The sequence below is a fragment of the Mixophyes fleayi genome, chromosome 1, assembly GCF_038048845.1.
Source record: "Mixophyes fleayi isolate aMixFle1 chromosome 1, aMixFle1.hap1, whole genome shotgun sequence".
Classification (NCBI taxonomy): Eukaryota; Metazoa; Chordata; class Amphibia; order Anura; family Limnodynastidae; genus Mixophyes; species Mixophyes fleayi.
Window position 1 is genome coordinate 281,231,280 of NC_134402.1, and position 13,693 is coordinate 281,244,972.

Here is a 13,693-nt window from a genome sequence, read left to right on the forward strand (position 1 = left end):
TGGGGTTTTCTTCGCCTTCCTCTGGATGTATAGATCAGTAACTCTGAAACCAGATCCCAGGGAGCCCCAAACATGACCAGAATAATGGCTACTATTACAGAAATACTGGTGAATTGGTTAAATTGACTGCACCTAGATATTTGGCGTTCCCTGGGTGCTGGCAGTGTTGCTTAATAAATAAAACTTCAGCAATATTTCAATTGCATCTCTGCATATGTTAAATAAAAAATATTTCAAAATAAACTCTGTGTGATTCTTGTTTACAATAAACTGCACACACTGCACACAATGATCACATTAGATATAACTAGGTAACCGGTCGATGTAGTTTCACCAGGAGGTGATGATTGACTGAGGATGGATAGGGCTCATCTGTGGCCCCCATATATTGTGGAAGGATGAGAGTGACTGAGAGAACCAATAGCTTTCCACTGGTCTGCGTGGTCACCCCCCATTAGCCAAGTCTAGGGGGTGCCCATAAGAGGCACAACCACCATGGACCCTGGAATCCTATTGGAGGCCCTGGACACCACATATACAGACTGCCAGCTCATATACGGAGGAGGTTTGTTTATAACCAATCAGTGGATCAGCAGGACATGAGCCGCCCCCATGCCGCAATACTCCTTGGTGCGATTTAATGTTAGGAATTCCAGGAAAGTGGATGATTCTGTGAAACATCAGATGGAGATAAGAATGGAAGGAAGGGTCACATGAGGGCTAGTTATCATTAGAAATACAGATATTTACCTGGAAAACCATTAACCAGATCATTCTGAAAATCAGAAGGAAAAGTGTAAATAATTGCTGCTATTTGGTGATAATCTCATACACACAGACATGATCACAAAGTGTCGTCAGTTACTGTGAGGAGCACTGCTAAAATGTCATGAGGAGAGGAATGTCAGGGGTAGTAACTGGAAAGACTGGGGTCATTTCTATTTCTATTTCGGTAGATGTAAGGTAATGTGATTCAAATATAGTAAAACCCTAACTCAGAAAGCATAAAGTCCCATGTATGTTGGATCATAGATCCCATACCTGTAGCTTAGCATAATGTAATGGTGATTGGTGATTTCTCAGCCTTTTGGCCACAGTGCAGTTACATTGGTCATACTATGGGTAATCCCACGCCTAGAAACTTTGGCTAATTAATAACAGTAATATATATTTAGATAAAATGTTGTGCATAACTAGAGATGGGTGGGCTCAGTTCCCCGAGATCCGAACCCGCCCAGAACTTTGCCTTTGCTCCCGCCCGTTCGGAATCGAAATCGACGTAGTTGGATCTCGGGGCTCGGTTCTCGCGATATTTGAAATGCATAAATACCCGCCTACACAGTAATCCATCGCCATTTGACAGAAGGAGAGAGCAGGGTTAGGTCACAGGCAGCATTAAAGCAGGGACAGAGCAATTATTGTATACCTTATTCTTTCAATTATTATTGAAATTCTGCTACCAATTCTTATAGCGATTGTTATAGCAGGAAGAGAAGCGGATAGAGGAGACATTTTTTGGAATATTTTGCACTACAAGTGCTTTGGGGTGTCCCATATTCCCCAGTGTAAAACAATAATTTTTCTGGCTGCAAAAAGTCATATCTAGCAGCAATATCTATTGAATATGCTTTGGGGTGTCCCATATTCCCCAGTGTGAAACAATAATTTTTCTGGCTGCAAAAAGTCATATCTAGCAGCAGTATCTATTGAATATTTTGCACTACAAGTGCTTTGGGGTGTCCCATATTCCCCAGTGTGAAACACTAATTTTTCTGGCTGCAAAAAGTCATATCTAGCAGCACTAACTATTGAATATTTTGCACTACAAGTGCTTTGGCCTCATTAAAATGGATTCAAAGCAGTCCACATATGAGCAGGATCAGCAAGCAGGTGCTGGCACCAGTCCTGATGGTAGTGTTCCCAGTACGTCATCTGGTAAAGCCTATGTAAAAGTAAAAGTACCGTGTTGAAGTGAAAAAAAAGTGTAACTGAGGAAAAGTTAACTGCCGATAAAAAAAAAATTGTCAACATGCCATTCTACACACGCAGTGGCAAAGAAAGAATGAGGCCTTCGCCTTTCTCTATAAGTGGCAGATCCAAAAAATGTTACAGAGCCTTCTTCTTGCACGGTCACTCGTGACCAAGCAAGACCAAGTAATTTGGAGTCTAAAAGTGGTGCACAATTACTGTTACATGTGAAAGCCGAGCTGCTAGAAAACAGTAAGGCATTAGAGGATAATGTATGCTCAGAATCAGAAATAACACCAATCCCTGTGGAGAGTCCATCCACCAGTGGTATGTGTAAATCGTGAGCATTCTGTTAGCGTACCCCATAAAGAGGGGCCCTTTCAGCAATTCTGCTGATGTATGCCTGAACAGCCCAAGTGTAGCCGGTGATACACCAATTGAGGATGCCACTTTGGAATTAGAAGAGGATGAGGGGGAGATTTGTGTAGGCGACGAGGGCACTAATGATGATGTTGATGAGGATGATGCAGACAGATACCAAATTGCCTTTCTCAATTTCTATTTATATTCTACAATCTATGCAGGCTGTTTTTTTTCTATTTAACTACTAGTGGAGGGGGGGGGGTCATAGACAGCCACCAAACTACCTTTGTCCATTACGTTTTATATTGTACAGTCTACGCAGGTCGTCTACTTAAGTACAAGTGGGGGGGGGGGGGGCTGATGCAGACTGACACCAAACTGCCTATGTCCATTTCTATTTATATTCTACAGTCTATAACGGCTGAATAGTTTTCTATTTTACTAGTAGTGGAGAGGGGGTCTGATGCAGACAGATACCAAACTGCCTTTGTCCATTTCTATTTAACGTACAGTCAATGCAGGCTGATTTTTTTCTATTTAACTACAAGTGGAGGGTGTAATATACACCCAAAGACGATGGCTACATTGCCACAGGCCGTAACTAGACATTTTAGTGCCGTGGGAGACAGGGCACCGGCGGCCCCATCTAAGTGGGAATGTCAATAGTCGAGTGGGTGTGGTCAACCTACTGTGGGGGCGTGGCTAGCGCTTTACAAGTTCTAAACCGCACTGAAACCCCTCAGTCCCCATTCTTCACGGTCTGGCTTTGTAAGGATCTTTATGTAATAAGCCTCCATAGAATCAAAGTACTTTAAATGCAGCTGTCACATGCTAGCTGTATAACAAATGAATTGTTTTTTTAAATAAAACTCACTGAAACAAATTAAAACATAATTGTAACGGTACCATCTGTATCACACTTCATCCCACTGTGCCCTCCATCACAGTTTCTCCTTTATCACACCGTGCCATGGAGCCATCTCTATCACATTGTGCCCCCTTATCACCATCACACGAAATGATTATATATATATATGTACACACACACACACATACAATATAAAGAGCCTCCTAGTGTCCGCCATACAATACAGATAGCATTCCTGTGACCTCCATACTATACAGAGAGCATTCCTGTGACCGCCATACTATATGGAGAGCATTCCTATGACCTCCATACAATACAGAGAGCATTCCTGTGACCTCCATACCATACAGAGAGCATTCCTGTGACCTCCATACTATACAGAGAGCATTCCTATGACCGCCATACTATACGGAGAGCATTCCTGTGACCTCCATACCATACAGAGAGCATTCCTATGACCTCCATACTATACAGAGAGCATTCCTGTGACCGCCATACTATACAGAGAGCATTCCTATGACCACCATACTATACAGAGAGCATTCCTATGACCACCATACTATACAGAGAGCATTCCTATGACCACCATACTATACAGAGAGCATTCCTATGACCACCATACTATACAGAGAGCATTCCTGTGACCTCCATACCATACAGAGACCATTCCTGTGACCTCCATACCATACAGAGAGCATTCCTGTGACCGCCATACTATACAGAGAGCATTCCTGTGACCTCCATACTATACAGAGAGCATTCCTGTGACCGCCATACTATACAGAGAGCATTCCTATGACCTCTATACTATACAGAGAGCATTCCTGTGACCTCCATACCATACAGAGAGCATTCCTGTGACCGCCTTACTATACAGAGAGCATTCCTATGACCTCCATACTATACAGAGAGCATTCCTGTGACCGCCATACTATACAGAGAGCATTCCTGTGACCTCCATACTATACAGAGAGCACTCCTGTGACCTCCATACCATACAGAGAGCATTCCTGTGACCGCCATACTATACAGAGAGCATTCCTGTGATGGAGAGGGTGCAGAGGTTACAGCTGTATTTTGGGGGTCCAGGAGTCAGAATTGACAGGTGTCAGGGATCAGAAGGAAGGGAAACATTTCTGGATAGAAACAGAGGGAACTGATATGCAGGGCAAGGAAAAGTCAGTGATGGGGGCTCTGTACTGTGCCGAGAGTTGGGAGGGGCACTGGAGTCATAGTTATCAGGAGCAGAGGTGAGAGTGTTGGTGGAACGCAGGGCTGTCAGGAGGAGCTGGGGATGCTGGGAGGGGCAGTCCTGGAAGCAGAGAGCTGCTAACACACAGCATGTGATATAACAGACCAGTGCTTAGGGGGAGAACAACTAATGGAGCTGACAGATCCCCCTCACTTACTTAAGGTCTGTTCTCAGCTCCCCGCAGTGTTGGCTCTTCTGCACTGACAGCATGGTGACATCATCAGTGATGCTGCAGTGACAGGGAGCCGGCGTTTTTTTTCATAGTCCTTTCATGGACCAGCCACCACACTAGCCCCTCCCCCCTCTCGCGGCACCCCCCTCCCCTGACCCGCGGGGGGGCGGGTGCCGCGAGTCAGGGGAGGGGCCCCAATTTTTTTTTTGATTTTTTTTTTTTACTATGTAACACAGAGGGGAAGGTAGCGGGCGGCTGCTGCGCCCCCTCGGGCTTGTGCCCGGGGTGACGGCACCGCCCGCACCACCCTAGTTAGGGCTCTGCATTGCCAATAGTCAAAGATGGAGGGGGAAGACCACCAGGTTTGTCTGTATAATTTGCAGGCAAGTGTAAGAATTAAGGACGGCCTACCAGGGATTAAACTGTTTTTTTCATAAATTATTAGCTTTACAATTACCTCACTTATCCAAGAAACTGGTGGAGCACTAAATTAGATTATTTTAGACCAAAAAAATTGTATTATTTTCAAAAATAGCAAAACAAAACCAAACAAAACCAAAACCAAAACCAAAACACGCAAGGGAGGTTTTGCCAAAACCAAAACCAAAACACGAAGGTAGTCCAGATCCAAAACCAAAACCAAAACACATTGTTACTAATATAGAATCTTATGGTGTAACATCACTCATTACAGCCAAGAAAACTGCAATTTGATCATAGAACAACCTACACTTGCTGCAATGTCCAAAATGTCAACCAGTGAAGATTGGAGCAGAAATCATTGCCCATTAACTTACCACATAGAGCTCTTTTAACCTGGAATGTCTCCTCCAACTCAAACAAGTTTCATTGAACACAGTTAAATTTCGAATGGGCTCTGCTCCTGAAAAAGCATAAACAGTAAATGACAAAAATAAGGTAAAATATAACTATTTTAAAATAACATTTCCTGTTTTGTAGCCTTGAAAGATGTAGTATTTCAGAGGGAAAAAAAAATCAACATATAATTTCATCTTCATCAGAAAAAAACTTTTCCTGAGTAGCCTCAGATGACAGATGTTTTGGCAGAGTTGTCCAAGGATACAAGGTACAATAATACTGCTCAAGGCTTTTCTTCCATCTCTTCTTAATAGCTCACATGACAATTTTAGTTTTATATAATCCACCTCACACTCAAAACAATTACACATGTGTGGCTAGAAAATAAAATATTAAAATTTTGACTTTGTAAAAATATATTCTCAAATCTCACTGGTTTCATTCATAAAGGTTAAAATAAGTAGAAATGACATTACAAAATCTCAAAGGGGATATTCCCCTTTGGACATTCTAACTATTTATTTATTCCATAATAGTATGATGGTCCTCCCTCCCCCAGAAAGATGTAAAACGTATGTACCACACTAGTAAACTCACCGGCAAGGTTAGACAGGGCTCCAGTCACATTCATGAGGTGCTGGGTATCCATGGATATGTCTAAGCATACTGCAGTTATATTTTGGTCTATGTTAATGTTAACCAGCAGATCCTGAAATAATTCCTCTGGAGACCATTTCCCCCCTTGAACATATAACTGTTGATGCAAAGACAAAATAACAAGACTGAATCAGGCCTTATGTATTCCCAGCGAGCTGCTGTTGACTCCAGTATTGCCAGTTTAAGATATTTATTTCTAAAAGTATACAATACACAATGACACCAGCATTTTCTATACATAACTTAACCTATCAACATAGACTTTACTGACATTTAATTGTACCACCAAAATGATTAGTGCACAAAGTATATACTGTGGGCTTAATGTTAAACAATGATACCAATTTATTGTCGAGTGCAAGTTTGGCTAATGTATGTCTGGTTACTAATGGTTACAAAACATGTGTGCTATTTAAATTTAAAATGTATTTACCTGTAACAAAAATAAAACTGTGTGCGTGGAACAACGGAGCAGTTTCTATTTATTAGTACATTTTAATCCTAAATATATAGAGAGATCTATAGATCAACCAATTTTTTTCTGCTTCCTATTGTAGATACTGATATTTATAGACAGGACATGAAGAGAAAACTTTTGAACTATAAAATATTTCTCCTCTTTCCCATTGCAAATATGAATGGATAAATGAATTTAACATTTTAATAAAAACTGATATTTGTTATTGTAAGTTTAAATATCTCTATCAAGATATATATATATATATATATATATATATATATATATATATATATATATATATATATATATATGGAAAACCATACATAAAGCCACAGAATACATTGATAATCACTTACTTTGTATATCTCTTGTAAACCATTTAAACTTTTATTCCACCACAAGCACGTTTTATTGAATGTCTGCTCATTTCTGGAGTTTTCCCTTTCTAGAGAACAAAAAGATATAATTATACACTAGTCTTATCATTTGCTATTTTTATTCTCTTACAGGTGCAAGCTGCTCTGTCTACTTCAGTACTTGATATATTCTAAACATAATTATCCGCAAAACTGTGAGGAATAATGTCACGTGTGTGCCATACACAGTAAGTTTGACAGTATCAAAACCCCAATTTTACTTCATACACAAACTCACAAAAAGAACAGCTGTAGATATATGAGATTTGAGTACAATTTTATGATCTATTATTCTGTATTGTGTCTAAATAATGTCTTAAGTACTTAATTTTTTAGCTGCCTCAAATCATCTATAGTATAAAACTAAAAGGAAAACTGACTTAGATGGTTTGGCGTGGGGAAATGCATGGCAGTTGTAGCACTGGTATATTTGAAAACATACTTTTTTTGTTTGTATGTTGTATTTATGTCGACACAATTTTATAATGGATCGAAAAAAAAGTTTTGCCCAGTTATAACTTTTGCTTTCAAAGGACCACTAGACAAAAAAAGTTAGTATATATAAAACAGCTACTAAATACATTAACAATTATGTATAAAAGTTTAAAGAACTTATCAAAACTGAAATAGAACTAAAGAGGCTTTCTGAAATGACCAGAACCCAAGTTATGTTATTGTCATATTCCGTATCTCCACCCAAGCCTCTAAACACCGACTATCACTTTAAATCTCTCTTCTTAGTACAGGATGTCAACTATGCCTTGTATCTGTGATTAGTTCACCTGTATGTTAGTCAGTTCTGCTATTGGTCAGTCTTTCTTTATAAGGTCCCTCCTTTCACCTGCGCATTGCTGGTTCTTCAAGTCATATCTGACCTGATTCTGATGCCTCCTCTGTGTTCCACATCTCTGTGGTAATTATGCTTCAATGCTGCTGTGTCTGGACTATGCTGATCTCCACGCACCTGTTCTACTTACCAGTGGTGAATTGCTGTGATGAACATCTACTGCCTACTCAACCTGCACCAATGACTACTACTGCCGTGTTCCACATCTCCGTGGTAAGTTGTATACCTTCACTGCTGTGTGTCCGGACTCTGCTGATCTCAACGTACCTGTTCCGCTAGTTGTGGTAATTGCTGTGCTCAACATCCACTGCCTACTCGACCTGCACCACTGACTACTACTGCCGTGTTCCACATTCCCGGGTAATCGCTGTGATAAACTTCTACTATCTACTTGGCCTGCATTACTGTCTACTGCTGCTGTGTTCCACATCTCCATGGTAAGCCATGCTTCATCGCTGATTTGTATCTGGACTGGTAATCGTTATGATCAACGCCCGTCATTCATTTGTCTGCACCGCTGATTGCTGCTGTTTCGTTCCACGTCCTGGTGGTAAGCTGTGGCTCATCGTTGCTGTATGTTTCTGGACTTTGCTGTTCTCTGTGCACCAGTTCCACTACTTGTGGTAATCACTGTGATCAACACCCACTACCTATTCAGCCTGCATTATTGACTACTGCTGCCTTGTTCCCTAATTCTATGGTGAGCCTTGGTCCATCATTATTATATATGTACATATCAGATTTTGCTGAGCTCAGTATATTTGTTTCACTTACCTGTGGGAACAACGCTTGCTATCTACTCTTTCAACATCATTATCTATGCTGGCTCGTTTACGTTTTTATAGTGAGCTGTGATTCAACGCTGCTGCATTTGGATTTCATTGAACTGTTCATCTCTAGTACTTCATTGAACTTCGTATTATGTTCCACTCCTCATTGGTATAGTGGTGAATTGTTATTGGCCTTCAGTCTGCATTATTGAATTTCATTAATGGTTCCTACTCTGTATATTATCATTATCATCACCTGCAGTTTAATCAACCTTCAATGAACTTGTATTATATATTACAATAAAGTGGTAATCGTTATTATCACCAACGGATGTCTGAATTGGATTAATTCTGTTATTAAGTCATTCTCCATCTGTCTCACTGGGAACTTCTCTAGAGGGCCGCGACTTGCAGGGTGGAAGCCGCTGAAGCCCAAATTCCCTTGCTGGAGTCTCTGGTGAATACCTTCCACCTTGTTAGACTCCGCGCCTCTAGGGAAGTCCAGCTAATACCTATTGAGGCAACAGGATCTCACTCATCTATTCGTAAGCTAGCCTGACAGTTATGTTATTGTGTTCTAGGAATTTAGTATCACATTTACTTACCTTGTCCCTAAAGAGTGAAAGTTACAAATATTATTGTTGTGGGAGCAACCATGAATTTGTGGGCAGTCTTATCTTTCACAGTACTTGCTAATACTCTTTTTGTTGACCTTTTATGGACTGTACTACACATTAACATTATATTCAATGCTGTACATATCAATGCAGTTTATGTAAAGAAACTTCTAAATTTAAAGCTGGACTGCTCCCTTTTTATATTAATAAATGATATCCTTGTCTATCTCAAATCTCATCTTTTCTTTAGGAAATATTTATGCCTGTGTCACTTAAGAAATTTCCAGTAAAGTCTGTTTTCATGTTTTGTTTTACTGGCTATATTGCATATGTCAGGAAATGTTATTTAATTACAATGTAACTTTTTACTATTACCTGTTGTCCAATTCTAGTATTGGATTGCATTTAGATTTTCACTATTGTCTTTGTCAAGCACAGGTCATTATTCTGCACGCTAATCAGTAAAGGCAAAGGAAGGAAGCAATTTGCAAAGGGCAAAGTAGCAGCTCTGTAGCACCAATACAAAGCCACCTACATTTCCACTAAGGCACATAGGTTGCCAGAACAAATTTGCCACATATATGATTTTCAAATACATTTTCATTGAATAAATAACACCCTTAAACCCTTGTTTAACACTTCATTGAATATAAAATAAAACATTTTATACTTTTGTAATCTGCCATAGCCCAAATTGGATAAAAGACGGGAAAGCCTCAACTATCCTACATACTATGAACGACTGCTGCTAAATAATCAAAGATGGGACTAATTGGGGCTCAGTTTCACTATCCCAAGCATTTTCTCATGCTGACAACTTGTGATTGGCTAAGTGAAGGGGAGTCCTGCAGACTCCCACCTTTGATCATTTATGAAGATCTCATCAAAGCGTTATATATTATATTTAGGCTAAGATGGTGGCGAAAGTTATTCTTCCTATGCACATTAGAATGCCTGCCCTAAACCTATTTAAGGACTCAGATAGTGGATCTCTCTGTTTGAAATGGTTGGCAATAGAGAACAATAGATTACAATATCAAGCAGCTCAATTTCAATTCCAAATGTGTGAAAATGTACATGTGTATTTGTTAATGTTTTTAATGCTTATTTACAGATGTATAAAGAGTTATTGTAGTAAACTATGCACTATAGCTAAGTATTAAGTAGAGAATCTTTTCTATCTTGCGATAAATCTTTTGTCAGTTTTGCAGTTAACACAGGATGATTAGCAGGAAAAAATATTCTATGCTATGGTAACATTGACTACAATAAACTCTGCGGCATCTGTATATAAGACGTATTGTTTACTGATCATTTAGGTTTAACGATACATTTTTCTGCACTGTAACTGAGAATCCACAGTTCAAGCATTGACCTTCAGGTGTTTATAGCACTGGGGCTGCACGTTTTTTTGCATCCATACTAACCATAAGTTGTCAGGTTTAGATTCACATGTGCAGATAGTTCTGTGGAGGACTCTGTAATATTTATCAAGTATTCTGCTGCAGAAGGCAAATCTAAACAGAGGACCGGAGTATCCTTGTCTGTACTGAAATTAAACATTGTGTTCTCAAGTAATCCTTCTGGAGACGAGACCCTGGCCTGGATAAACACCTAAGGAAGAGAAGTAGACATATGTAATTAGCACTACAGACTGCAAAAAAAATTCCAGTTTAAAACAAGCAAAAAATGTTATGAGGACAGCATATATACATTTTATTAGCATAAACAGTCTAGGCAAATTGTATTTTACTAGTAAGTAGTAGTAGTAGTTTATTGGACCCAATTAGCAGCATTACAGAACTCTTTCTTGGCAACCCCATTGTTATAAATCACATTTATAGTTACAATTATTTTTGTCAAGTATTATAAAGACAGAAAATAATCAGTAGATTTTTCCACATTTAGAATCACATTTTAAACATATGAACAGCATAACAAAATCAAACCCCATTTGATAAGTGGTTTGCAAAATCCCAAACTGCACGTGTGTTAGATCCAACCACATGTGGTTTTGGGAAAACAGCCAGAGAATAGGATGATTTTTTAGAGTCTGACAGGCAAAACTGCTTATGGCCTTTTGGAACAGAAAGTAAGAGTTCGGTAAATATTTATTAGGGAGTCATAATTAGCATTAATTATAGGGACAATAATAAGTTATTTATCAAGCAGCCAATATTAATGTATTTGAATAAGGAGCCCATATAAGTTTATTATTTTATAACAGGGGTAATATAAATGTATTATTTGATTACAGGGACAATACTCTTTGATTTATAATGGGGGTAATAAGAATTTATTTATGAATGGGGCACCATTTATAGTGCACACTTGAGGCACTATCAGTACCAGCATGCACTTGCACCCATGTGCAAGCTGTCTGCTGCTGCTCTTCAATGTGTTAAATGTGGCACGAGGGCAGGTAATAGTAAGGCTAGTAAAGACAGACACGTGTGACTTTCATCTTTATTAATAACACAATTAAAATGCTATTCTCTTTAGTGTATATAACTTTTATTTATTCAAATATGTACAAATAGAAATGTGGATTTAGCATTTACTACTCCCACTGTCAAGCTGCATCCCTATTACTAGTCGTATGCTGGCATATTTGTACACCTGATATACGCCCGATGCAGAAAAACTGCTGCCTTTGAGTTGGACCTATCTTGAGACACATGCGACACAACATATACATGTAAGTAGGCTGTCTTTGCACAATCTTTGCGCGTATGTACAGAAATGCATCAAAATCTAAATGATGGTGAGAATAGAATGAGAATCATAACATGCATTTGTCCACACATGGAGAATAAGAATAGAGGCTATAAATGACATTAGGATAACCAGTGCATTTTGCACTTGTAAATATATACAGAAGGAGGACAGGTACTGAGAATCATGATTGGATAAAAGAAGTGGTACTTTGCAGTTATCCATGGATACAGGATAAGAAAAGATGCTGAGGATTAATTTAGGGTAATAGAATTGGTAATGGGCAGTTGCCCATACATGCGGAACAGCTGATAGCTGCACCCAGGATACCATACAAGAGAGATACCACTGACAAATCTACTATGGATGCAGGGTGTGCAGTGTACAACAGACCCCACGCTGTCCCCTTTATTTGTTGGCACCCTGCATTCAGAGTGACACAGCTTGGCTGGCATAATAATGAGCTGGACTAGCTAGTAACAGGTGTATTTGTGTATGTGGTTTCCATGTTGTGTCCCTTCCACTCACTGAATAATGATAGCATGCAGAAGCAGGATGTCAGGTACCACTGTGCAATTATTCATAAATAGACATTAAGAACGGTTACTGAGCATGACATCCAATATACAAACACAAAATAAGATCAGTGGTACTGGACATTTGGCAATACGTATATTTCTAGAGTCAACATGTTTAGCCACAAATCAGTTACATGTTACTTGTATACCGATACAGTGAAGTTACTATATACAGTGCATTTTGGATAATATAGAAATACAAAAAATGCTGCGAGCATTGTCAGGAGCAAACACAGGATTTCTAGAGTAGGGTTCTCACACCCCAACCAGTCCTGGCATTAAATCAATAGCACCCACCTTTAATAACTAGGCCTCTATTCCTGCAATAAGGCTTAACATTCAATTAGTAGTATTCACATGTAATAACTAGACCTATTTCTCTCCAACAAGAACTGACATTAAATTAATAGTATTCATATTTAATAAAAAGACCTGTTTCCCTGAACAAGTCCTAACATTAAATTAATAGCATTCACATTTAATAAATAAACTTAACCCACCCCCACCCCAACTAGCTCAGCAATACATTAATTACACTTACATTTAACAATATATATCTATTTTTCCACACCCAGCTCAATCATTAAATAATAAATATTCACATTTAATAAATAGCCCTCCTTCTCCCCAAATTCAGCCCCACATTCAATTAATAGATCCCAAACCAATTAAAGAGCCATCACCTTACCAGAAATTAGTAGGGCCCACCATGACCCCAGTATGAAATTGTTTTGTTTATTAAATTAAATTGTTTCTATAATACTTCTTCCTGGTAATATCACTTATGGGTTTTCCTCCTCCGGCATCACTCTCATTTGGGTCCTGCTTTATATGTTATCAATCTTAACAAAGGTCTCAGAATGGACAAAAACATTGAGTGTTTCTCACTAATAAATTATAGTCCAGCAATTACATCTATCTAGTTGAAAAAGTTAGACTAGCAAATAACTGGCAAAATAAATAAATATCCCCCACCCTACATTAAATGATTAGCCCCCAACCTTAGCCCACAAATAAATTAGTAGTGCACCCCTCATTCACATTACTTTAATAGCATCCCCACACACTCCATCCAATGCTGTGTTGGAGATGCAGACTCTTCCGTCTACCTCTCTTGCTGCCTGCACACATGAAATAGCGCCTGTCACATGGCGCCCTTCCCATGTGTAGTTGGGGGAAATATAAGGAAGG

At 39.1% G+C, this 13,693-nt stretch overlaps 1 protein-coding gene across 4 annotated transcripts in view; it reads right to left on the bottom strand.

Annotated features, from left to right (window-relative positions):
• SUSD1 (sushi domain containing 1) overlaps positions 1-13,693 on the bottom strand; it is a 235,253-nt gene that overhangs the window by 95,259 nt on the left and 126,301 nt on the right. For all 4 annotated transcript variants that reach the window (XM_075210949.1, XM_075210946.1, XM_075210950.1 and 1 more), the window contains 4 exons: positions 10,637-10,823; positions 6,916-7,004; positions 6,040-6,196; positions 5,421-5,506 (listed from right to left, as the gene is read on the bottom strand). In XM_075210949.1, the coding sequence (XP_075067050.1) occupies positions 5,421-5,506; positions 6,040-6,196; positions 6,916-7,004; positions 10,637-10,823 (519 nt within the window). The remainder of the gene's footprint in view (positions 1-5,420; positions 5,507-6,039; positions 6,197-6,915; positions 7,005-10,636; positions 10,824-13,693) is intronic.